Raw genomic sequence first — 26,390 nt, 5'->3', positions numbered from 1 at the left:
ATATTTAAGCTACACCTCCCAGCTCACCCCCAGGCTAGATATGCCTGGTCCTGCCAGTCCTGTGCCTGTGTCAGTCAGTAGTGCGCGTTGTGTGGGTGTTCAGTGTTCCCACGCTGGCTAAGTACTCCGCTTTCTCAGGTCAGCTACGTTATTACCTTTGGCCTTCTGCTTCCAGCACCTTTCCCCTCTCTTTGTGGGTCTATGTCTAACTATTATTGTGGCACTTTGGGAGGGAGCAAAATTAGTTTCATTTGTCCAGTCTTCTACCATCTTTAGTTGTTTAAAGGCAGCCATTATTCTTTTAAAATGTACTGAGAGCCTCACGTACTTCATCAGATGTTCGATGCGGGACCAGCAATGTTGCATCCACCTGGAAGTTGTTAGAAATGCAGAATCTCAAGCCTCAGTCAGACCAACGGAATCAGAGTATGCATTCTATTTTTTATTTTTTGTTAATTCTCACCCGAAGACATTTTTCCCATTGATTTTTTAGAGAGACTGTAAAGAAGGGAGGGATGGAGAGAGAGAGAGAGAGAGAGACAGAGAGAGAGAAAGAGAGAGAGAGAGAGACATTGATGTGAGAGGAAGCATTGATCGGTTGCCTCCTGCGTGTGCCTGGACCAGGACTGGGGAGCAAACCCACAACCCAGGTACAGTCTTGACTGGGAATCAAACCCATGACCCTTTGGTCTGTAGGTCAATGCTCTAACCACTGAGAAATACTGGCCAGGGCTCAGAGTCTTATTTTAATAAGACTCTAGGGGACTCGTATGGCCCTTAATATTATGGAAGCATTGCCCTGGCCAGTGTGGCTCAGTTGGGGCATCATCCCATATACCAAAAGGTGGCTGGTTTGATTCCCGGTCAGGGCACGTACTCGGGTTATGGGTTTGATCCCTTCACATCGATGTTTTTCTCTCTCCCCTTGCTTCTGTCTAAAATCAATGTGAAAAAAAATTAGGGAAGCATTGTGGGTTTATAAACATTTGATTTTCCTTCACCTGGAATGGTAAATAAATATGTAAAATAGAATATTTTCTTGCTTTTGATTTTAATTCTCTATTTTATTTCTAAATAGTGTTTCTGCTACCCAGTTAGCAGACAAGGTAGAGAAGGCAGTCCTGGAGCGTTTGAAGCCTCTGCTGGCGCAGGCTCAGGTAATCTGCTTCACCTCATTTGCTTGCCGTTTGGAAGTTCCAGAATAGAAGGAGTTGCTACAGAGGTCACGCTGACCCTTCGTAGGGCTGAGTGTCTGGCAGATGGAGGCCGCAGTGCTGAGCCGTGCTGCACAGTGTGGTGCAGTGCTGGCTGCGAGGGCCTTCCATTGTGGGCCAGTGACGAAGACAAGGGGGAGAGAGAAAGTCCCACTTTGTAGGAAAGTGAGATTTTAGTTTGGGAATGAGTTTAGATTGCATTTTTCATTCTTTTTTAAAAAAATATTTTTTTATTAATTTCAGAGAGAGGAAGGGAGAGGGATAGAAAGATCAATAATGGGAGAGAATCATTGATTGGCTGCCCCCTGCACGGCTCCCACTCCGCCCCCACCACGGATCGGGCCTGCAACCTGTGCCCCGTCCAGAATTTGAACCTCGACCTCCTGGTTCATGGATCAACACTTAATCACTGACCATACCAACCAGACACAATTTCCATTCTTAGTCAAATGACTCTACCGGTCGTCATGTGTTTAGCTAACTGCTTCTGCTCTTTCACTTCAGTGGTTTGAGATGACTAACTCTATTTTTCCAAAGGAGAGATATTTCTGGGTACATACCAGGGCTTTTTTGAAGATGACATTGTATACAGCATCATCAGCAGGTTGTGCCATCCTCTTAAGCTGAATGTTGTGTCCAGACCCTGTGGATCCACTTGTAAATAGAAGCAGTCTGTGTGTGTGAATGGATGAGGCCACAAAAATATTATCATCTTAAATGGAGTGAATGGGCCCCTGCAAAGGTCACTGAATTTCTATAGCTCTAGTTTAAGAAATGTTGAATTATTATTAGAGTCCATAGGAATCTCAGGACTGTAGAACTGGGAGGGGTCCTAGAGACCATGTCATCCAACCTCTTCATTTTATCAATGAGTTAACTGAATAAAGAAGTGGAGTAATTGCATAAAAACACACAGCTACTCTGACAATGTTTACAAAGTGGGGGAGGAAAAGGGGCAGGAAGCCAAGATCAACACATGACGTTTATTTTCATAAAAACAGAATGCTTCAAATTGCTGCAAAAAGCCGCCTGTAGCTAAAGCTAATGAACAGTCCACACAGAAGTTATTCTGTTACAGAATGCATTTGTACTAATATGGGTTGTAAATTTTTATAATTCATGAGCTTGCTTGTCTGTTTTAATAGAGAGTCAATTCTTCTGTGGGAGCACATACTCATTTGAAGGATCGACCATCGGTAAACTCAGGGACAGCCCAGCCTGCAGAGGAGGTGCGTGTGGTATTACTACGTGACGATGTCTCCGGTTGTAAGGAAAAATGAGGCGCACATTACTTTGCAAACACTAGATTATCTTACTCAAGAAGTGGAAGTTACTTTTCATATGTGGCATGTTAATGTTTACAGTGTGTATTTAGCATTATGAGTTAGATCCGCTTTGCAAACAGCTCACAGCAATCTCTGGAGCCACAGGTTCTTGTTAGCGGCTCTTGCTCTCCTTGTGATGAGAACGTGAGTGCACTGCATGACCCTGAATGCTGATGGCCTCTGGCAGGAGAATGGCTGTCCTCATTTCCTTTCATTCAGCCTGGTTTTGCTCATTACTGGCCTAATTTCCTTTATACTTGTGGCCTGATAATTTATTGTTAGGCCGGCATGTTTTGAGTGTCCAGTAATGACCCATATCTGGCCACACAGAGAGAAAAGATAGCCCAAGGAAAAATGATAACATTTGAGGGAAGAACATGTTTTGTAGTTGTCCGGCCTCTGGAGGACTGGCGGGCATGTTCCCACCTGCCCAGGCTGTGAGTGGAAGGTGCCGACTGCACCACGGACCCCGTGTGCAGGTTGGAAACAAGGTAATAGTGTCTGTGCGCAGAGCAGGGGTGAAGGCTGCAGGGTTAGGAGGGAGCTGGAAGGAAGCACCACCAGTCCAGCCGCCTTAGGAGCAGGAAGGAAGGCAGCAGATCTCCAGAATGTATCCCTCTTGTAATTATTAATAGTACTTTAGCTGCAGCATATTTTCCTAATCTTTGTGATTATAAGTTTATTGTACAGTATTTTATGACAGAATCTCATGTGAGGTGAGGCTTCTGAGACTGGAAACTGAAAGCCTGCATTTAGCTCTTACAAATCGGGGATGCTATGTTCTGGTGCTCTGTTCAGATAGCCACCAAATGACACTTTTATCCTAGAAAAATAACAAGGCTAACATCTCATCTAGGGAGGCAACTCCACAAATGAAGTGATTATAAATGCTGTCTGTGAAGTGGACATGTTTGAATATTATTAAGAACTAGTGGCTCGGTGCATGAAATTCGTGCACGGGGGAAGGAGGGTTACCCTCAGCCCAGCCTGCGCCCTCTCCAATCTGGGACCCCTCGGGGGATGTCCGACTGCTGGTTTAGGCCCACAGTTGAACATCCTTCTCGCAATCCGGGACCGCTGGCTCATAACCACTTGCCTGCCTGCCTGCGTGATCGCCCCTAACCACTCTGCCTGCCAGCCTGCTCACCCCCAACTGCCCCCACTGCCAGCCTGCTCGCCCCCAACTGCCCCACCTGCCAGCCTGCTCACCCCCAAATGCTCTCCCTGCCGGCCTGCTCGCCAACCGCCCCCGCACCCCACCAGCATGATCACCCCCAACTGCCCTTTCCTCCTGGCCTGATAGCCCCTAACCACCTCTGCCTCAGCCCTGCCACCATGGCTTTGTCCGGAAGGACGTCAGGAAGGTCTCCCGGAAGGTCTCCTGGTCTAATTAGCACATTACCCTTTCATTAGTATAGATATTCTTCGCCCTGGCCAGTGGTTAGAGTGTCAGCCCGCACACCAAAGGGTTATGGGTTGCAGGTACAATCCCTGGCCCAGTCGGGGCATGTGCAAGAGGCAACCAATCAATGTGTCTCTCTTGCGTTGATGTTTTTCTCTCTTTCTCTTTCTCTCTCTTCCCCCCCACCCCCCTCTCTTTTTCTCTCTTTCTCCCACTTTCCTCCCTCCCTCCCTTCCACACTCTCTAGGAATCAGTGGGAAAAATATCCTCGGGTGAGGATTAACAGCAACAAAAAAGAATAATTAGCTTTCTACATAAGAATTACACAGATAAGTTTGCATTAAATGGTCTTTACTATAACTTATGGAAGAAGAAAAGTGTTTAGTGTTGTGGGCTGCTGTTAAACATCAGGATTGTTGCAAAGAGTTTCACACACAGCACCATCAAGAGTCAATGTTTTTAGCCCTGGCAGTTGGTTGGGTATCATCCTTACACTGAAACATTGATGTGAGCATGAAACATCAATTGGCTGCCTCCTGCACGCCTCCCACCAGGGATTGAGCTGGCAACCTGGGCATGTGTCCTGATCGGGAATTGAGCCAGCAACCTTCCCGTGCATGGGACAATGCTCACCAGCCAGGGCATAATTTTTATTTCTTTAACTTTGATTAAGATTGGATACTTGTTCATATCTTTATTGGCCATTAATAATATATTTTCTTCTGTGAACTATTATTATGATACTTTACACAGACAATACTAGTATTACTTGGTTATTGCTACTGTTTAAACGACTGGTAAAAATGGTACTGATGTTACTGATTTTGATATTTACTAACTCGAGGAGGTTTGTATAGCATAGAAACTGACGGTTGGATCACCATGTAGTTGGTTTGTTATGATCAGCATTAATCTTTAGGTTCCTCCGCTGGCTTTGGGTTGCCTTCCCATCCTCCTCCCTTGTTTCGTAGGCTACTGCTCTTGATTGTAAATCCAACAACAGTCCTCAGCTGGACGGTATTTTGGAAGATACCACTCGTGAGCTCCGAGCAATGACTCATTCTAAGATATTGGAGCCTGATGCCTTAGCCACCTCGGGGGACAGCCTGTATCTGGAGACCATGCTGCTCCGAATGGAGGAAATGGAAGTAAGGTCTGGGCTGCAGGCTCTGGTTGGCCACGGGGCCGGGGGGAGCTGGCCCTTGCTGAGCGCAGGTCCTCCGCATGCGTTTCTGTAGGTTAGCAGGACTTCAGAATCACATCACTGGTTTTAAATCCTAGTTCAACTGCCAACCAGGTGTCTGACCTTGATAAAGCCACTTACCCCCTCTAATAAGTAGGGTGCTTTTAAAGATAAAATACAGCATGAAGTCTCATCATGCCGATAGTCGCTTACTACCTGACACATACCTCAGGAAGCGACCGTTATCGTTATCCCCTGGTATCACTGATGTGGTTCAGAAAGCACCAGGAACATATGCCTCAGCTCGTAAAGGCTGCTCATCTGCCTTTGCTACCCGGCTGGCCTGGGATCCTGAAATAGCACAGATAAGTTTGCCGCCTGTAATTTCTACCATATGACTTTAGAATGCTTTTCTCAGAATCTTCAGTCTCAGACATCACCCAACCCAATCCCAGGATTGTTCAGAGCAGGAAATTGAGACCAATAAGGGAGTAAGTGATGTGGCTAAGGTCACACAAAAATTCCCGCCAGAGCTGGGATGAGACTCGGTCCAAGTCTCCTAACAACCAATTCAGTGTTTTCTTTATAACTGCACCATGATTAAATATCATTTTGGCTTTGCTGCTAAATAGAGACATTATGGGAAGACAATTTTTTTTGTTGCTTTTTGAAAATTTAAAGATGTGTAGTTTATCCTAGTCTTTTAACTGATTTCCCTGTCTTGGGATTAACTGTCTAGATCCCGTGTCCAATGGTAGTCTCTAGACAATGTGGCTATTTAAATATAAATTAATTAAGATTAAATACACTACTCATTTCAAGTGGTCAGTAGTTTGTGGTTACTGTATTGGGCACGACAACTATAGAACATTTCCATGCTCACAGCAAGCTCCAGTGGGCAGCACTGGTCTAGATTAGATTAATTAGATTAATTGCTTCATTTTTAGACATCACCTCATAAGCTAATCACTTCCTGGTCTGGCAGATGCTCATTTCTGGCAATGTGTCTGTATCAAATGTATCTGCTGAGCTATGACATTCTTGCTAGCTCTGGTTTCTAATGGAACTAATTTATTCTCATCAATTAAACTTTTTTTTTTAAAGAAGTACCAGGAGACAGTTCGCCAAAGATATAATAAAATTGTATATACTGATCCTCAACTTTGGATGCAGGAAGAAAAAAATGGTGAGTGCTCCCCTCACTTTTCCCCCAACATTTATCCTGAAAATTTTGAACATACAGAAAAAATTCTACAGTGAACACCCATAAAACCACCTTATAGATTCTACAATTAACATGTTGCTATATTTGCTTTATTTATACTCTGTCCATCAATTCATCTTATTTTTCATACATTTCAACTTGTGTATCAGCAACTAGAGTTTAATATCTATGGCTCTTTTTCTGTTTGAGGTAAAATTTACATATAATAAAATGGATATATAGACTATATCACCTCCAGAAGTTCTCTTATGCTCCTTCCCAGTCAGTTCCAATGACCCAGGCAATAATTGTGCTTTTTTGCTCACTATAAATTAGTTACCTGTTCTAGACTCTCATATAAATGGAATCATGCCTGCATATGTTCTTTGTCTAAGACTTCTTTCATTCAGCATGATGTTTTAGATTTATCTGTTACTTGTTTCCTGTTGCCACTGTAACAAATTTAATTTTGTAACAAGTTAAAGCACAGTTTCAGTGATTTAAAACACACATTTATTCTCTTACACTTCTGGAGGTCAGAAGTCTGAATCAAGCCCCAAAAGCCTAAAGTCAAGGTGTAGGCAGCTTCTAAGGCTGCCTGCTCTCCTTGACTTATGACCACTCTACTCCAGACTTTGTTTCTGTGGTTAAATCTTCCTATGACTGCCTATTGCAAGGCACTTGCGTTACATTTAGGGGGGCCCTGATAATCTAGGATACTCTCCTATCTCAAGAACCTTAAAGTCCCTCTTGTCATAGAGGGGAACATTGACAGGTCCCAGGGATTAGAATGTGGACACCTTGAGAAGCCATTAGTCAGCCCACCATACTGAGATCAGTTCATTCCTTTTCATCGCTGAGTAGTATTCCATTTTATGCATGTGCCACATCTAGTTTATCCATTTGTTTGTGGATCTACATTTGCTTTTTTCTAGTTTTGAGCTATTAGAAATAAATCTGCTATTAATGTAGCATGTCCCAAAAAAATGTATACACACTTTAATAGCTCATAACTCACTTAATTTTCACTCCTTTTCAGGTTTAACTGATTTGAAATAATGAATGAAGCCAGACTAAGCTTTGAATAAAGAAAATTTATCCTAAAGTGCCACTAGACTTTTTTTTATGGGGACACATAAAAGATAAAGTTTGTCCTGACTGCCGTGGTACAGTGGTTAGAATGTCAGCCCTTGAACCCGAGGGTCGCGGGTTCAATTCCAGTCAAGGGCAGGTACCTGGGTTGCAGGTTCCCTGCCCTGATGGGGGCGCACACGGGAGGCAACCAATTGTTGTGGCTCTTTCACATCAATATTTCTTTCTCTCTCCTCCTCCTCCTCCCCTCCCCGCTTCCTTCTCCTTTCTCTAAAATCAATGAGAAAAATATCCTCCAGTGAGGATTAACCAAAAAAAAAAAAAAGATAAAGTTTACTGTACAAAACCAGCAACAGTCTACAAATTGAGGGTGCACAAATACTGAACTGAAATGATTTTTTTTTCTATTTTTATTGATTTCAGAGGGGAAGGGAGAGGAAGAGAGAGAGAAACATCAATGATAAGAGAGAATCATTGATCGGCTGCCTCCTGCACGTCCCACACAGGGGATTGAGCCCACAGCCTGGGCATGTGTCCTGACCTGGAATTGAACTGTGACCTCCTGGTTCATAGTTGGACGTTTAACCACTGAGCCACGCCAGATGGGCCAAAATCATTCTTGATGTTTGTGATTCCATTGCTTTGCGTTATCAGCAGTGCCTGGACCAGAACAGTAATAAATTTGAAAACAGGCATAAAAAAAATTAATCATTTTTGTAGATTCTTTTAAATTTTGCAAATGAACTATATGTTAATAAACACTGACTTTTTAATCATTCAAAGTGCATATACATTTTTTTGGAACACCCTGTATATTCATGTATAGTCTGTGTGGACATACGTTTTTATTTTTCCTGGATAAACACCCAAGAGTAGATTTGCCAGGTCCTGGGATAGGTATATGCTTAACTATAAAAAACTATCAAACCTTTCCCCAAAGTGTCTGTACCAATTTGCACTCCCATCTAATTGAGTCCCTCTTGCTCCATATCCTTGCAAACATTTGATGTTGTCAGTCTTTAATTGTAACCATGCTGGCGGGCATGTAGTGATACCTCATTGTGGTTTAAATTTCATTTCCATGTTGAATAATGAGGTTTAGAACATTTTCAAGTGACTATTAGCCATTTTTATATTTTCCCTAGTGAAGTATTCAAATCTTTTGTACATTTTCTAATAGGTTGTCTTATTTTTGAGTTGTAGGAGAATTCTTTATGCATCCTGGGTATACACTTTTTGTCATATATAGTTATTTTTAATAACAGCTTTATTAAGATACTAGAGGCCCACACTTGGGGGGGTCCCTCAGCCTGGCTTGCACCCTCTCACAGTCTGGGATCCCTCGCTCCTTACTGCCCACCTGCAGCAGAGGCAGGAGAGGCTCCTGCCACTGCCGCTGCTCTCGCCAGCCGTGAACCTGGCTTCTGACTGAGCAGCGCTCCCCCTGTGGGAGCACACTGACCACCAGCTCCTGCGTTGAGTGTCTGCCCCCTAATGGTCAGTGCGCAACATAGCAAATGGTTGTTCCGCCGTTTGGTCGATTTACATATTAGGGTTTTATTACATAGGATAATTTACATACCATAAAATGCATGCTTTTAGTAGTTTTCAGTATATTTACTAAGTTGTGCAAACATCACTGCTCTCTAATTTTAGAACCTTTTTACACAAAAGAATCACCCTAAAAAGAAACGTGGCACCCATTGCAGGCCCTCCCCACTGTCCCTCTCTTCGCCCAGCAGCCACTGATCTACTTACTCTTTGCAAATATTTTGCTCCATCTGTGGCTCACATATTTTCTCAAATGTGTTTTATTACAGGAAGATACTTTTACTTTTGACAAAGTCGAATTTTCCATTTTTCTTGTGTCATTTTTGCTTTATTTGATTTAATAAACCTTTGCCTACTCCCAATTTGAGGAGAGAGTCTTGTTTTCTTCTAGAAACTTTATGGTTTGGCTTTTGTGGGTAGTCTGTGATTCATCTTGAATAAAATTTGGCCTGTGGTTTGAAGTAGAGGTTGGCTCATTTTTCCTCCTTAATGGATATCCATTTGTTCTCATACTATTTGTTGAAAAGACCTTCCCTGTTCTCCTCCACTTGTAAAAATTCATTCAGACGAATTTTGGCTGCAGTTGCTAGGCTACTATCACAGTTTTAGCCGGGAAGTGTTACTTTAATTCTGTTTGATGCAGGCTTATCAGTTACTACCTTCCTCAATGAAAGGAGGTGAATAAAAGGTGGTTAAACATTACCTCTGAAGGAATTTAAGTAGGATGATTACTAAGGGCTGTAAAGGAAATTGTGGGTATCGATGGTTTACAACAGTAGCCTATGTCACATATAATTTTTTTAAATCCTCACCCGAGGATATGTTTTTATTGATTTGAGTGAGAGAGAGAGAGAGAGAAACATTGATGTGAGAAACATCAATCTGTTGCCTCTGTAGGTGGGTGCCCTGACTGGGGACCGAACCTGCAACCTAGGTATGTGCCTTGACTGGGAATCAAACCTGCAGACTTTTGGTGTACGGGACAATGCTCCAACCAACTGAGCCACCAGACCAGGGCTTCACATATAATATATTTAAAATACGGGTTTGGGGTGGGTGTCATTTTAGAAAAAGTGTTGTTCTCCATGTCAGATTTTGACAGAAGGATGAGTCATCAAAGCACAACACCTATTTGTTCCTTTTATGTTTTCTGCCATTTTCAAGTGCTCTATTCTTTGCTCTTGTTGGTTCTCTCTTCACCCCAACCCTAATCCCGCTCCCATCTTCATTCTCGCCACGCTTGAGGCCCGACTCACATGACCCGCTGTGGACCAAGCTAGCAGTGCTCCTCCTGGGATGCCTGGACCGGAACCTGGCTCCCTCCCTCAGGCCTGTGAGCTCCCATGGGCTCCGACCTGTCTACATTGTAGAGCTGTTTGTTGAGAGGTCTCCTCTCTCCCAGCTCGGCCACAGGTCCTCTGAGGCCGGCCAGCTGGTCAAATTCAGTTGTGCTTCCACTGCACCCGGCACAGGCCTGGCCCAGGAGGACCCCGCTCAGTGAATGGGCGGGCACTTCAGCACCTTTTTGTATGGAAGCAGAGGGAAGCATGGTTTGTTTCACAGGTGTGTTGGCCATTGGCCCCAAAGTTGGGTTGCATAGTGCAAAAGGCAGTCTTACCTAGGACTCAATGTTCTCCTTTTCCCAGGGCAATTTGAATTATTAGTCACTGTCTATGACTCTGCATAAAGTCTAGGGATACAGTGAAGAGGAGCTCCTTAGGACACTAAGCGCTAAAATGAGTTTCAGACACTTTAATTCCAGAATCACGGACTCATAGAAAGAACCCTGTTTCCAGTTGTTCAGATGGTATGTTCAGCCGCATCACACATTGAAAGTGACTCTTGAATTGTGCAGTGTCTAAGTGTATGTCCTCTCCTCTGTGAACAATTGAAAATTGATTGTACTCAGCATTATTTTTACAAAAACTGACTTTTGCAGCATTTCTGACAGTGAGAAATCACAAGCATATAAATGAGTTAGAGAAAGTTCTTTGACTTAGAGATTCTCCTTACCTAAGAGAAGGACATATCTTCTTACACTTGAAATACATTTAAAATTATAAATAATCCAGAACTCAAAAGAGCTGTCAAGCCTGCAGGGTCTAGTTAATAAGTTAATGTTTCTATATCATTATGCTGATTTTCCAGCAATGCCACAAATTAAGTCAGCTAATTAAGTGCTCAGGTGTAAGTGGGTTTTTTCCTTCACCCTAATCAAACCATTTAAAGGTTAAAAAATAAACCCAACTGCTGAAGACCCTGGAATGAGCGGCTCGATCCCGGAACCCGCGAGCCTGGGGCTTGGCACAGACTTCCTTCCGCCGTCTCAGAGCTAGCAGAGGCTTCAAACAGCTCACTGTTCAACAGTGACTCCTCCTTGGCTTGTGTCTCAGTAACTTCTAAATTCACCTTTTCTCTTTTTGCATTGCACTGCCTGCAAAACCATTGTGCTTAAGCGGGTGCATGTGACTTCCTCACAGGTGGTTGGACGGAGACAGCCTGGTATGTACACTGACTCTCCTTTATATGAGGTCATTTGATGCCTCTCCTTTTCTAGACCAAAAAATCGCAGCAGTAAGTGAAGGACCCCTTTCTCCTCATCCAATCAGGATCACAAAGACAGTAGCCAGCAAGGACCCAGACGTGCACATCGTGTTGGAAAGGCCCTGGAATGGCAAGTAAGTGCTAACGAGACTGATCTCATTGTAGTCGGTTGCCTTCGATGTTGATGAGTTTCATATTCCTTCAATTCCCACAAGACACACAAATTCTTTTGAGCAGGATCTTGCCAAACTCCAAGATGGCTCAGTAAAGTAGCATGTTTATAAGATGGGCATAGAAACTGTTGCATCTTGCTCTAGCCGATGGGCTCAGTAGATAGAGTGTTGGCCTGGGGACTGAAGCGTCCTGGATTCGATTCTGGTCAAGGGCATGTACCTCGGTTGCAGGCTCCTCCCTGGCCTGGGCCCTGGTCAGGGTGCATACAGGAGGCAACCAATCAATGTATTTCTCTTACATCGATGTTTCTATCTTTCTCTCTCTCTCTTCCACTTTCTAAAAATCAATTTAAAAATATCCTTGAGTGAGGATTAAAAAATAAATAAAAATATATATTTTAAAAAGTAGGAAAATGTTGCATGTTAAGGAGCCTGGATTTTTCTGTTGAAAGCATCACATTGGCGCGGTGGTTATACTGAAAATTACGGCAAGATTTGATGTCGGAGTTCTGATGTCTACAGGACAGGAACTCCTACCCGGTGGAGGGTTAGTCCAGTGGCGAGGGTAGACAGTGAGTGGTGATAACGCTGAGTTTGTTCATTGTGAGAAAGAGAAATGAAAGGAAGCCTTTCTGGCAAACCATCGGGTGGGTGAGCAGTTTGCCCTTGCTCACAGGTGATTTTGAATGTTGTCATCATTTTTATTTGTTCTCAGTTCCCTGGATGAAAGTGTGGGAACAGAGGAGAAATCGGAGAAAAGAGAGGCTCCCCTTCTCTTTCCTTCAGAAGATTCTGAGCAGAGAAAGGATCAGACTGCCCTCCTGGTCCCCCCCGGAATGCGACGCAGCATCGGAGACTACTGCAGCCGCTACGACCAGTACCTCCGGATGGTCTCCCATGAGGCCGTGGGCTCCTTCAATCCGTGGCTGATTGCTGAAAGGTCAGTAAATGTTCCGTGCCACGTGCCAAATGTTATCTGACAGAGCGGCGGGGAAAGGACTGGCCACGGTCTCATGCTGTGCTTTCGGCCTTGGAGTTCCAGTGGTTGCTTTTGGGCTAGTGGCCAGGTTTCTCTGCGAACGTCCTTTTCCCAGATAGAAGAGACTGTGGAGCAGCCTGGGTGATGTCAACAAGGGAGCACGCTGCAACCTCCCCTCCTTAGGCAGAGCGGGGGCTCTCCTGTGGCTGGAGGGAGGGCTGCGTCCACCAGAGAACAGAGTCTGGGTCAGAAGCAGTGTGGTCGCGAAGCCTTCAGGGTCGGACAGACGTGCCCGTAGCAGCAGGCCTTTGGGCTTTGCAACATGCTCTTTTACCCTTCTCCTTCCGAGGTCGTTTCGTGGAGTCCTGAAACGTCCTACTGCTGCTAAAGTTTTGAAGAATGGATAAGATTTTTTTTAATGTAAATAGTTCATTGAAATCCATTCTTTTTAAATTGGGCCCAAGTTTGAATTCCTCTTGAATATCACTTTATTATAAACATGCAAATATTTTTTCATCATTGAGTCAAACAGTATACTATGATTCTTTCTTGAACAAGTTTGAAACATATTTTAGGAGTTAACAGTTGCCTCTTTTTTATTTGCTTATTCTTTTAGATGTTTATAAACTTTCCCACCCACTAGCCAACATCTCAGTGTCCTTTTTCTCAGTGGTCAGATGTAGCAGTTGATCTCCGTTTCTCGCCTCTACGCCACTCTCTCTCCTGAGACCCTCCCCCTCCTACCCCAGCCTGGTTGACTGCCCTCTAAGTTGGCCCTGTGGCTCCTGCTCCGGGACTTCCTCCTTCATGGCCCAGCGTGTTCGGTCACCTCCCTCCCAGGTCAGAGGCTTTATTTCCAGTGCCCTCATCGCCCTCTTTCTAGGTTTACTCTCTTACTTTGATGGAGCATATCCTGCTTTGTCTACTGGAGGAATATTCTTGAGATTTGCCAGCTTGAAAGTGTCTTTATTCTATGGAGACATACTTGATTGATGATTTGGCTGAGTTTAAAATTACGGGTTTATTTTTCCCAAAGAATCTACACCTTCATTTGTGGGGGTGAAGGAGGGATTGTCACTTAGCTGCCAGGAGCAGGGGTGGACACCTGTCAGTCTCGCTGCTCATTCTGCAGAATGTCAACCCAGGCCCTCATTTTCCACCCAGACCTCCCTCCACCTGCATGGTCTCAGCACTCTTACTCCTGATTCCTGAGTCTTTGTTTTGTGAGACAACCAGCTTGCTTCCCTTGGCATGTCCCTGGACAGACTCCTGGTTTTCAGCTTCCTCTACTCCCTCTGTCCTGCCGAGTCCGTTAGGATTCCTCCATGTGCATTTTTCTTTCTGAAAATCTTGGACATTTCTCATCTACTGTTGTTCCTTTTTCTCCTTGTAGATTGATGTATTTGTTTATGTCCTTTTATTTTAGTGGAGTTCTGGGCGGGATCAGAGATAATCACTTATGTTCAGTCCCTCAGGTTTAACTGAAGTCCTAAAGCTTCTCTTTAATAGACAATGCCCTTCAAGGTACCTGAGCCTTTGGGTCTGGTAGAGATGTCGTATTTTGTGGGGGAGGAGAGTGGGCAAACCTCACTTGCTTCTGTGTGAACACAGTCCTGCAGATGCTCTTTTATTTTCCCAGAGCCTGTTTGAATGGTGAGGCTAATGGTATATTGGGAAATCCAAAAACAAGCCACAGAAGATAGACTTCCATGTATGTTCTTACCACCTGATAAATGATATGCTTCGTTCATAGTTGTTTTGTTGCTATAGGGAAAGCTTTCAGCCTATCTATGCTAAAAAGAGTAATATGCTAATTAGGGCAGACACCCATCCGGACAAAGCCACAGTGGCTGTGAGGCCCAAGGCTCAGGCAGCCATGAGCTCAGGCAGCCATGAGCCCCGGCGGCTGTGAGGTCCGAGGCTCAGGCCTCGCAGCCGCAGTAGCCGGCAGTGGCAGCAGCAGCGGGGTGATGGGGGCGGTGCCTTTCCCTGATCAGCCTGGTCACCTCCCACAGAGGAAGGCCAGAGGCAGCAGCAGCAATGGAGTGATGGGGGCAGTGCCTTCCTCTGATCAGCCCGGTCGCCTCCCACAGAGGGACATCCCCTGAGGGCTTCTGGACTAGAGGCCAGGCTGAGGGACCCCCTCCAGTGCATGAATTTTCATGCACTGGGCCTCTAGTAAGGAATAACAGGTTAACATGTAGAGGCCAGAGCTATTAAAATATGCCTGGATCTTTACAAATGTTCTCCGCTGCAATCTTTGGCCCTTACATGACAGTGCATCTGAATTTTCTAGCTCCGTTTCAGTCTCTTTTTTGTTTCTGATTTGAGTGTTCCCAAGTGAGAGATCTTGAAAAATTATCCTAAGACAGTTGACTTCACTTAATAGCTTCTTATGTGAGGGAGATCTTAGATTTTTTTTCTGTAATATCTCCATTTCTCCTTACACTGAAGAAAAAGCACTGCTTGAGTGATCAAAGGGAGATGATGTAAACTGGATGTAAATAAGAGTGGCTGTGAAAGGAAAGGCTTAGGTGATGTGATGCTTTTGAAGAAAGCAAACTCTTAAGGATTCCTGGTTTAAAAAACAAATCAGGAGACTTCTGGGTGAAAAAGACAGACTGAACATATGTATTCATCTTTATCCCCTGTATCTCCACCCAACTGTATGTCACTAAAAGAATAAACAAAAGGCATGAACCTTTAAATGAGAACAAACAAGAAATAGCAATAAAAATTTGGAAGCCATAAAGCAGTTAGACAAATAGCAAATGACTTAGCAGATCAGGGAGAGCCAAGTGCCTGATGACGGGGAAGCCAAGAACCAAGCTGACTCATGCAGACACACCTGGTAAAACGCAGGAGTGGGAAGCACGGGATGCTTGTAAGGCATAGGTGCAATTAAGTCAGGAAACAGGAGGCTTGGTTCAAACGCTCATTCTTGAAGTTAACAGGCATTTGATGAAAGCCAGGAAAGATGCACAGCCTCTTACACATAAAAAGCTCTGAGGAAGCCAAACAGTGCAGGAAGGAGAATAAAGCATTGAAAACAAATGAAAATTAATATTCCCAGAGAAGTAAGTAGAGCTATTACATCATGAAATAAGAACAGTATTTTTTTAATATGTTTCTATTGATTTTAGAGAGGGAGGAAGAGAGAGAGAGAGAGAGAGAGAGAGAGAGAGAGAGAGAGAGAGAGAGAGAGAGAAACATCGATTGGCTGCCTCCTGCACACACTTTGACCTGGGACCAGACCTGCAATCTGGGCATGTGCCCTGACCGGTAATAGAATCAGTGACTTTTTGATGCATGGGACGATGCTCAGCCAACTGAGCCACACCTGCCAGATCAGAACAGGATATTATTAAAAAACTAGTGACCCGGTGCACGAAATTCATGCACATTAAAAGGGAATTAATTAGAGGAAATACTTTAATATTGCTATTTTCCCTTTCTCTATAATATAAGTGTCAGAGATGAAAGAAAAGTAGTAAAGTGTATATGAAAATCTTCCTCCTGTCAGAGTCTGGGGTGCGCCACGGGAACCAAAGTCAAGTCCTCGCCCACCCACATGCGCCTCAAAATAGCATGAGACCCAGACCCGGCCAGCCCCACCCTCATTGGGCTAGATCCAGACCCGGCCAGCTCCATTCTTGTCAAGCCCCGCCGGGTGGGGGGCACGGCCTCAGGTCCCCTGGCCCGGGCCAGGGGGCACAGCTTGAGGTCACGTCAAGCCCAGCCAGCCAGGCGGCACAGCCTCAGGTCCCCTGGCCCGGTGCCAGGGCTGGGTGTTCGGCCTGAGGTCCCCTGGGCCAGGGTAGGGGGCATGGCCTCAGGTCCCCCGGCCTGGCACTGGGGCGGGGGGTGCGGCCTGAGGTCCCCCGTCAAGCCCTGCTGGGGGGGGGGTGCAGCCTGAGGTCCCCCAGCCTGGTGCTGGGGTGGGGGGAGGCGTGACGTAAGGTCCCCCGTCAAGCCCTGCCGGGCGGGGGCCGCAGCCTGAGGTCCCCCAGCCTGGCGCCAGGGCATGGGGCACAGCCTGAGGTCCCCTGTCAAGCCCCACCAGGCGGGGAGCGCAGCCTCAGGTCCCCTGCCCCAGCCCAGCGCCACACAGCCTCAGGTCCCTGCTGATTGCTCGTTAAGGCTCGTTACGGGAACTCGGCCTCCGCTGTGGGCACAGCCATCTTGTGTTACAGGATCCCCGCCTCTGCTGTGGGTGTAGCCATCTTGTTAAGGCATGGTGGTCAATTTGCATATTCCCTCTTTATTAGATAGGATAAACTTTCAAAGAATAAAACAAAAGATTTTAGAAATAAAAAATATGGCTGAAATAAATTCACTAGAAGCATTCAAAGAAAAAGTCAGATCTCTCAGGAAGTAGAGTTGAAAAAACACACCAAGGATGGATAATAGGGAAGAAAAGATTTTAAAAGTTAGAGGATTATTCTGTCAATGTCTTAGCTCTGGTTGCCATAACAAATGCCATAGGCTGAGTGGCTTAAACAAAAATTAATACCTTACAGTTCTGGAGGCTGGGAAGTCCAAGATCAAGGGCCTGCTTCCTGCTTTGCAGACAGCCCTTCTCTTGCTGTATTCTTACTTGGCCAAGAGAGAGGTCCTCTTTCTCGTGTCTCTTTTATAAGGGCACTAATCCCATTCACCAGGGCTCCACCCTCATGACCTACTTACCTTCCAAAGGTTCCACCTCCAGATTCCATCACCTTGAGGATTGGGCTGTTAGATATGAATGGGGTGGAGGGCACACAGATTTTCAATTATTGTATAGTGTCCAACATCTGTGTAATTAGATTTTCAGAATGTGAGAACAGGGGAAACGGAGGACTGGGGAATGGGAAAATTCAGATAAATACTATAAGAAAATTTCCCAGAAGACTGTTAATCTCTAGATTGGAAGAGTTAATCATTAGTCCACTGCAAGTTAGTGAGTGAGTGAATACATAAATGAATAAACGAATAGGACAGAACACACCATGGCACATCATTTTGCAGAGGAAATTTGAACATCCCAGTGTGCAGAAATTATGATAAAAGGTTCCTGAGAGTTAAAACGGCCTGTTCAAACAATCAGAACTGAGACTGGCACCTTGTTTTCAGGAGCAACCCTGCTGGCAGGTGTTAGAGCATGCTCCCAAAATTCAGCCTCAATTCTGTGCTCAGCTAAATTGTCAGCTAAATATAAGGGTAAAACAAAGACACGTTAGGTGTGCACAGTATCAAAAAATCTAGTTCCCGTGCACTTTTTCACTAAGCTACTGGAGGGTGCATGCCACCAGTACAGGGTGCACATTGAAAAAGAGGAAGGCAGGATTTAGGAAACTTAGACTACAACAGGGAACTTCCAGAAAAATGGCCAAAGCTATTTCCAAGAGAACTTCTCAGTGAGCATAGAAAGCAACCAATCCAGATTGGAGTAGGAGGACAGAGCGCCAGGAGGAGTGGTTCCCAGAGTGGGCAGCAGGGTGAGGGAGGTTAAAAGGAAGAAGAAAACAACCCAGCTGGTATGGCTCAGTGGTTGAGCATCGACCTATGAACCAGGTTAGGTTCGATTCCAGGTCAGGGCACATGCCCAGGTTGCAGGCTCGATCCCCAAAGTGGGGCATGCAGAAGGCAGACGATCTTTCTCATCATTGATGTTTCTATCTCTCCCTCTCCCTTCCTCTCTGAAATCACTAAAGATATTTAAAAAAAAAGAAGAAGAAGAAGAAAACAGATACTTAATGGATTTAAGTGGTTGAATGGATTCGGATTAGCTTGGTATTTCGTAATATGATGATTTCATAATATAGAAGAATTCACGATAGGAATATGGAAAGCAAAACAAATACAAAAACAAGGTGACCACTTGATGACGCACATGGTAATTGGGACCACTTCTCCCCCTGAGGATAACTCTTAATAGAAACGCTAGAGTAAAAATAAAGCGGACGTGCGGGAAGGCACCAGAAGGTAACCAGGTGACGCAACATAACTGGGGCAGCCTCGTGGAGAAGCAGACCCGGAGGTTAGCCCTGTCTGGCGCTGCAGAGTCAGTCCTAGGGGACAGGGCACGTGGGTGGCGTTTCTAGGTCAGAGGACAGAGGTGGGACTTGGGCCTTGCCATGGTGGGGGAGTACTTGCCTCACTTGAGGGGACCCTGAAATGAGGGTGACCTGGGTGCCTGGAGGCCCTCTCAGGACCCTGTGTGGCTCCAGATGATCTTCGTTCCTCAGATTGTACCTAAGTGGTTCCGGGTTATTGCCCCGCAGGCACCAGGCAGAAGCTAACATAAATTTTCTCTGAATGGACAGGACAGCATCTTAGGACTTAAATTACTGTTAGAATTTTCAAACACAGTGCCTGGTATATGGTGGTGAATAACCAGGCAGCAGAGAGAGATGACACTAATAAGAACAGTCCTACAGCAGCTCCGAATGGTAGTCCCATCAGACACACACAGAATCACAAAGACATCAGGCCATACATACAGGAAGCTCTAAAAGGCCCAAGCTAGAGAAAGGGTAAATCTATACATAAGCATATCGTAGTAAGGTTGAAAAGTCAAAGATAAAGAGACAGAGTGCCGGATCTCGGAGGGAAGGCTGGAGGAAGAAAGAAAAACAGACCATGGAAGCTGGGAGATCTAGTATATCTTTTAAATTTCTGAAACAGGAGAACTCCCGACCCGGAGTTCTAAGCCCAGTGAAGTATATTTTAAGAAGTAAGGTAAGAGAGGCTCCAACACAGCTGAGAAAGTGTATTGCTGGTAGACCTTCACAGTAGGAAATATTACAAGGCTATTTTTTAGTCAGAGCAAAATAGTCACAGATGAAAAGTCAAAAATACAGGAAGGTGTGAATTGCTAAAAAGGTCAGTGTGTAGGTAAATGAATATTGACTGTATAAAACAATAAGCTGCTGTCTCATGGGTGTGTGCATACATTTAGAACACACAGTCACAATAGCACCTAAGCCAGGGAGATGAGAGAGATGGTGTTGTGAGGTATCTTCCACTTTCTGGGAAAATGGCAAGCATAGCAATTAATGTTAGACTTTTAAGTCAGGGATTCTCATTGTAATCTAGGGTGACCAGTAAGAGAATAATACAAGTTCATAACGAGAAAAGAATGTAATGAGAAATTACAATATCTGAAAGAGGGCAAGGAAGAATAGAGAACAAATAGACAACTAGAAAATATTTAGTGTTTTAGTAGTAGAACCGCAAATATAGGGTGCCCCCCAAAATGTATACACACTGTAACAGCTGGTAACTCACTTAATTTTCACTCCTCTTCAGATTTAACTGATTTGAAATAATGGGTGAAGCCAGACTTAAGCTTTGAACAAAGAAAATTTATCCTAAAGTGCCGCTAGACTTTTTTTAATGGGGATTAATAAAAGATAATTTTATGGTGCAAAACCTGCAACAGTGGGTGAATTGAGGGCACACATATACCAAACGAAATGATTCTTGATGTTTGCGATTCCACTGCTTTGAGTTATCAGCAGTGCCTGGATCAGCACGCTCATTAGTTTGAAAACAGGCGTTGACAAAAAAGTGATTCATTTCTGTAGATTCTTTTAAATTTTGAAATTGAACTACATGTTAAAAAACACTGATTTTATAATTCAAAGTGAATATACATTTTTGGGACACCCTGTATATCAGAATTACATTAAATTAAAGAGAATTAAACATGCCAATTAAAAGGCAAAAGATTATCAAAATAAGCAAACGGCTGGGATGGGACACTTGTCTGCATTTACCTTTTTGTGTCAATCCGACTCTGGGAACTATGTTGATGTTTCCTATATATCCATCCAAATCAACAGTGATGGGGGCCCTGACTTGGATACAAATGGAAACATGACCCCAACTGCACGTCCAGTGAGTAACGAGACCGTGCTGAAGGGGGCAGGACGGAGAAGAACTGGTCTGAGGAACTCTGAACATGGTCTTTTGACTCTGTGCCCTCTGGTTAAAGATGAAAAGTCTGTAAGCACACACTAGATTCCAGGGAGTAGGTTTCTTTTACACAGTGGCTTGGGTTAACGATTCTAAAACGACTTCTCTATATTTTAGGATTGACCAAATAAGTAAGTAATGAGAATAATGTGAATAATGAGAGCCAGGTTTCTGGGGGAAGGCTAGAATGAACCAGCTGGTGAACTGGGATTGGAGGAATTACGAGTTTGCAGTTTTTGATAGATACACACTATCACATGGAGTATGTGTGTCTGTCTGTCTGAGTCGGTCTGGCAGTGGCACCAGTAGCAGTGAGCACACTTATACTAGATATTTGTTTCTAAATACTATTTCCCATGAGAAGGTACCAGGGCTCCTCAGAGAAATGGCTGATTCTGGAGCTGGGGCTGGGAAATGTAGGAGGAGCATGGAACATCGTGTGCCAGAAGAAGTGTTCAGAGCAGAGAATGCTGTTCCTGTCAGGAGCACCCAGGAGCCAGCTTGAAGGGGCTCCAACTGGCCAGTCTGGGACATTCTGAGTGTCAAAATCCTATCTAATAAAAGAGTAATATGCAAATTGACCATCATTCCAACACACAAGATGGCTGCCCCCATGTGGTCAAAGATGGCTGTCTCCATGTGGACACAAGATGGTTGCCACAAGATGGCCAGCAGGGAAGGGCAGTTAGGGGTGACCAGGCCGGCAGAGGAGGGAAGTTGGGGGCGACTAGACCTGCAGGGAAGGGCAGTTGGGGCGGGGACCAGACCAGCAAGGGAGGGCAGTTAGGGGTGACCAGGCTGGCAGGGGAGGGCAATTAGGGGCAGGGGAGCAGTTATGCATTAATCAGGCTGGCAGGGGAGTGGTTAGGAGGTGATCAGGCTGGCAGGCAGAAGTGGTTAGGAGCAATCAGGAAGGCAGGCAGGCAAGCAGTTGGGAGCCAGCAGTCCTGGATTGTGAGAGGGATCCCTGATTGGAGAGGGTGCAGGCTGGGCTTAGGGACACATACACCCCCATGCATGAACTTCATGCACCAGGCCTCTAGTAAATATTAACCCTTTGCACTCGCTTGCTTTTTTCTCGATTCCTTTATTCTACTCGGGATTTAATGCTAACCGTGTCGAGTCACACTCGACATCCGAGTGCAAAAGGTTAATGGTAATGAGTTACAAACTACTGAATAAGAATCTACCAGGCCAAGCCTATACGAATGAGTGAATGAATGAGTGAGTGAATACATACATACATACATACATACATACATACATACATAAACAAAGGAGAAGGAAAGCTTTTTATTATAGTAGAATGCCAACTACTAAATGGAGAAAGGATGATGAAATTAGAAATTCAGTGTTGGCAGCCCTGTAATAATTGATTCAGATAAGTTGGATGAGAAGCAAGATATTTACATAATCACACAGCATCTCCCCCAATATACTTACTAATTACAAAGGGGAAACAGTACTGTACAGGGAGAAACCTGGCAGACATCACTGTCACCAAGGGGTAACAGTTCACTCAGCAGGGAGAAGGTGATAGGAGCACTCAGGGAACATGATCCCTGCTGTGGCTTCCGTTCCAAAAACATGGCACCCGAGACTCCCCATGAGGAAGCATCAGACAAACTCAGATTGAGGGACGTTCCACAAAAAAAGGCCTTCACTCTGTAGAAAGTAAGGTCCTGAAGGACAAAGGCCGAAGAGCGGTTCTAGGTTAAAGGAGAATGAAGAGACGTGATCGCTAAATCCAGCATGGGATCCTGGGCTGAGGGCCGGCGGGAGGAGGGGGCGGGGGGGTCTTTTAAAGGACATTATTTGGACAGTTGGCAGGCTTTGAAAAAGGACTGTAGATAAGATTAGATAATGGTGTTAATGTGATTTTTATAATTATGGTTATTTAAGAGAATTATGGTTATTTAGGAAATATAAATGAAGCACTTAAGGGATGTCAAGTCTACAACTTACTCTGAAACAGATTGGAAAAAAGTGTGTGCATGTATGAGTGTGAGTGTGTAAGGAGAAAGAGAACACAAATAGAGTGTCCTGCCCCATCCCATCCCTTAGAGAAGGCAGGCCCCCATCTCTGTCTGTGGATCTGGGTTGGCTGGGTTGCAGCTGGTTTTAATTTCTGGTCACCGCCAGCTTCACCCATCTCAGGGTGAGGTCCATCCGGTTGTGGTTCAGGCCCCTCCCTCCAGCCTGAATTGGGCTCTAAGTGCCATCATCTTAATATCTAGGAAAGCAAGGCCTCCCCTTGTTTTTCTCCTTCAGAAGTATCTTGGCTGTCCTTGGCCTTCTGCATTTCCATTTAAATCTTAGAGTTGACTTGGTGAGTTCCCCAGCCGAGTGAAGAAAGGCTCCCATCTTTGGCTGCACGCCTTCAGCTGCGTTGTTTGTCTTCAGCTTTTCAGAGGAGCTGGTGGACGAGGCTCTGGGGTCCGTGACTGCTGAACTTCGGGACGCGTGTGAAGGTTACGCGGAAGCTGTGTTCACCTCGGAATTCCTAGAGGCTGCCACCTGAAGGCTCTGCAGGAGCGGCGGCACCACCTTTTGTGTTAGGCCACGGCCAGCCTTTATCCAGGCTGTCCATCCAGGCCCAGGCGCTGCCCAATGAGAGGAAGGACGCGCCAGTGAGGTCATCGTCATGGCAATGGTTCTGGTAGTTTATGGTGGAATGTGTTACATTGTTTAGTACCCAGGAAACGTGAGTTGATTATGACAATATATTTTCTGAATGTATAATTTTCCTGTTGCTATATTCCCCCACCGGCTCAGTTTGGTGATCAGAATGTTTTGAAAAGTAACAGATCGGTATATCTCATACAGGGATTCAGGTTGCTTTAGAACCCACAGGTGGATCAGTGCCCACAAAAGTGCAATTACCATCCGGTCCCCTCACCTGGCTCACGTTTCCATGCCGGGCAATTTCCCAACCAACAGGACATCTGTCCCCACCGGGTTACGGACTCGAGGCGAGCCAGGTCAGGTTCACTGCCAGACCTCTGCCCTGTGCAGCTCAGTGAGAATAGGAGCCACCAGTTGTCAGTCACAGCAGTCAACACATTTCTCCATGGGCAGTTCCTAGCGGCTTCTCACATGTTGAGTCTTGTCATCAGTTGACATAGTCTGATACACAGAGCTTTCTCTGAATTCAGAGGAAATCGGAGTACATCCGAGTGCCCGGTCAGAGGTGCAGAACTCACTTCCATCGCTGGTGAGGCAGACATGCCTCATTTCCAAACCAGAGAGAGCTGGTGGGAGGAGAGAACTGATTTGAATGACATGAAGACCTCTGGGTCTTGGTCTCCAGAGAAGGGAAGAAATGTAAGAAGCATAATAGCTTGGTCCGCGAATGTCTCGTAAGTCATATTTTACCAAGAGTAAAGCTTCTGTGTTTTCAGAAGCTCTGAATTCAGAAAAGGAACGTGTGTGAAAAGAAGGCCACTGCCTGGGAAAAGGTTCCCTCAGTTTTTTGCCTGAGGCTTGTGGAAAAAAAATGTGAAGAGTGAGTGATGTAGATGTTCCCCATGGAATAATGTGAATCTTTTTTGTAACATATAGTGTTGTCACCTGGGGTTTTTCTCTGAAGTGCAAGTATTCCAGGTGATAATTTAAGCTGCTTGATCCCACTTATTTGTACAAAATTGATTTTTGTTTAATGTTAATGTTTTCTTGATTAATCTTATATAACCTCAGAATTAAAAAGCCTTCAAGGGAAATTAAAGGATTTAATTTGAGGAGTTAATGTGTACACTTGAATTGATAGACTCGTCTGTCATCATCATTGATCTCTTAAAGTTATTTGTGTGGCAGTCTTACTGTGCTGATATTTTAAATAAACTCAGTATTTTAAAGTATATGCATGTCTGTTTGAAATCATTTACATCTTTGTTCCACTGGCAAAGTGAAATGTGATACATAAGAACCACCGAGTCTGCTTTCTACTTGGTCTGAGCAGACTGGGTTGTTTGCCACTCCTTCCCCACCCGAAAGAAAGAAATGAAAATGACATATACCATGCACCAGGCATTGCTCCCAGTGCTCCCCCGTATTAATTTAATCCTCAGATCTGTGTGAGGCAGACACCGTTATTTTTATTTTATAGACGAATAAGATGAGGCACAGGAAGGGAGAACAATGTGATCAAACACACCTGTGTTCAGTGATGCCGTGATCCTGGATCACTTGTTCCCCAAAGACCTTTGGCAGTTTTGAGAGTCCACACGAGTGCATTCTCCTGTACTCGTCCCCACTCGGCACATCCTAGACGCTGTCGCAGGAGCGGTCCCTTTCCTCAGCACGTCCTGTCCGCAGAAGGCTCAAGTCCAGACTCCTTCGCTTTGTTTCAGGACCTTTCCAGCCTCTCCTGCCCCTCCCACCAGATGAGCCTCCCGTCTCTGACTCAAGGTGGGTGAGGCTTACGCCTGCCTCTGTGTCAGGGTCTACTTCATAGCCCTAAGGATGCAGGCCGTTGAATCCTTCAGGTGTAAATACCATATTTTCCGGCGTATAAGATGACTGGGCGTATAGAAGATTTTCCTGGGTTAAAAAGTCGTCTTATACGCCGGAAAATACGGTATTCCTGAGGTAGCCTTGCACTATCCCAGGCCTCTAGAATTTTTGTTCTTTATGAACAAAGGCTATGTGTGTAGGTCATTCTCTAACCCCCTTCCGCTTCCTCATGAACGGTTCACAAATTAGTTTCAGAAACGAACATGCATGAACACAGCGTTTCTGGGTTACTTGGGCTGTCCCAAGTCACAGAGATGACGAAATTCAGAAGTTCATTCTTCATGCTCCTCACTCCAATCTGTCCAACTTTACAGCCCGGGTTGTATGGGGGTTTTAGCATGTTTACATGCTTGCCTCGAGTCTGTCTAGCTCAAGCATGTCAAACTCGCGGCCGGCGGGCCGCATGCCTTGTTTGGCTGCGAGTTTGACATGCTTGGCTAGCTCCTCAAGGGCAAGGTCTCTGCTAAGCAAGTAGTTGGCGCTCAGTAAATTCCTTTTTAAAAATATATTTGTATTGATTTCAGAGAGGAAGGGAGAACGGAGAGAGAGAGAAACATCAATGATGAGAGAGAATCATTGATTGGCTATCTCCTGCGTGACCCACATCGGGGATTGAGCCTGCAACCTGGGCATGTGCCCTGACCTGGAATCGAACCGTGACCTCCTGGTTCATAGGTCAATGCTCAACCCCTGAGCCACGTTCGGCCAGGCGGTCAATTCTTTTGAATTAGAGAACAAGGAAGGCATTTTCTCTTGGGGTGGGTTTGTACAGGGGTCTGTCCCAGCTCTGTGCAATCTGTAAGTGTTATCTTTTGTGAGCTGATGTAGGGCACCAGCTGTAAAGAACTGCAGCTCCCGTCTCCCACCTGCTGATGCATTTGGAATTCACGCTCAGAACCTCAGGAGCTTGCCTCCCTGCTAAACCAGGGGTGCGCTCTGGGCCGTGCTCTCCTGGCCCTGGTCAGCAAACGCCGTGTGGCGCGTGGGCCATCGGGTCTGGGGGTCGCCCGGGACTTGAGAGGAGGACAGAGGGAGGTGGTGTGGTCCCTTCTCCCTCTGCCCGTTGGTGCTGGAGGCAGGGAAGCGATGGGACTCAGGGGAGAGATGGTGATGGGAGAGTCTTTCTCCCTCACCTCCTCCTGGAGGGAGTGCCTGGAGGAGGCGCGGACTGGTATCGCCGGGTCTGCAAGGCAGGAGTGGGTCTGAGTGATGGGACCACAGGAGAGGAGCCACGCCGAGTCAGGGTCTCCAG

General features: G+C 45.3%; 1 protein-coding gene across 4 annotated transcripts in view; it reads left to right on the top strand.

Moving 5' to 3' along the window:
• KIAA0753 (KIAA0753 ortholog) overlaps nucleotides 1-24,363 on the top strand; it is a 77,304-nt gene extending 52,941 nt beyond the window's left edge. For 2 of the 4 annotated variants that reach the window (XM_054709740.1, XM_054709743.1), the window contains 7 exons: nucleotides 1,079-1,157; nucleotides 2,360-2,443; nucleotides 4,913-5,089; nucleotides 6,229-6,310; nucleotides 11,529-11,649; nucleotides 12,404-12,628; nucleotides 23,030-24,363. In XM_054709740.1, coding sequence (XP_054565715.1) covers nucleotides 1,079-1,157; nucleotides 2,360-2,443; nucleotides 4,913-5,089; nucleotides 6,229-6,310; nucleotides 11,529-11,649; nucleotides 12,404-12,628; nucleotides 23,030-23,147 — 886 coding nt within the window. In that variant the 3' untranslated portion in view covers nucleotides 23,148-24,363. Of the gene's footprint in view, nucleotides 1-1,078; nucleotides 1,158-2,359; nucleotides 2,444-4,912; nucleotides 5,090-6,228; nucleotides 6,311-7,367; nucleotides 7,434-11,427; nucleotides 11,474-11,528; nucleotides 11,650-12,403; nucleotides 12,629-23,029 lie in introns of those variants that run through there. The other 2 variants (XM_054709741.1, XM_054709742.1) reach the window with 2 other exon arrangements.
• The last annotated feature ends 2,027 nt before the right edge of the window (nucleotides 24,364-26,390 follow it).

Source organism: Eptesicus fuscus, chromosome 20, assembly GCF_027574615.1.
Source record: "Eptesicus fuscus isolate TK198812 chromosome 20, DD_ASM_mEF_20220401, whole genome shotgun sequence".
Lineage (NCBI taxonomy): Eukaryota > Metazoa > Chordata > Mammalia > Chiroptera > Vespertilionidae > Eptesicus > Eptesicus fuscus.
This window is presented reverse-complemented; position numbering and strand designations above follow the sequence as displayed.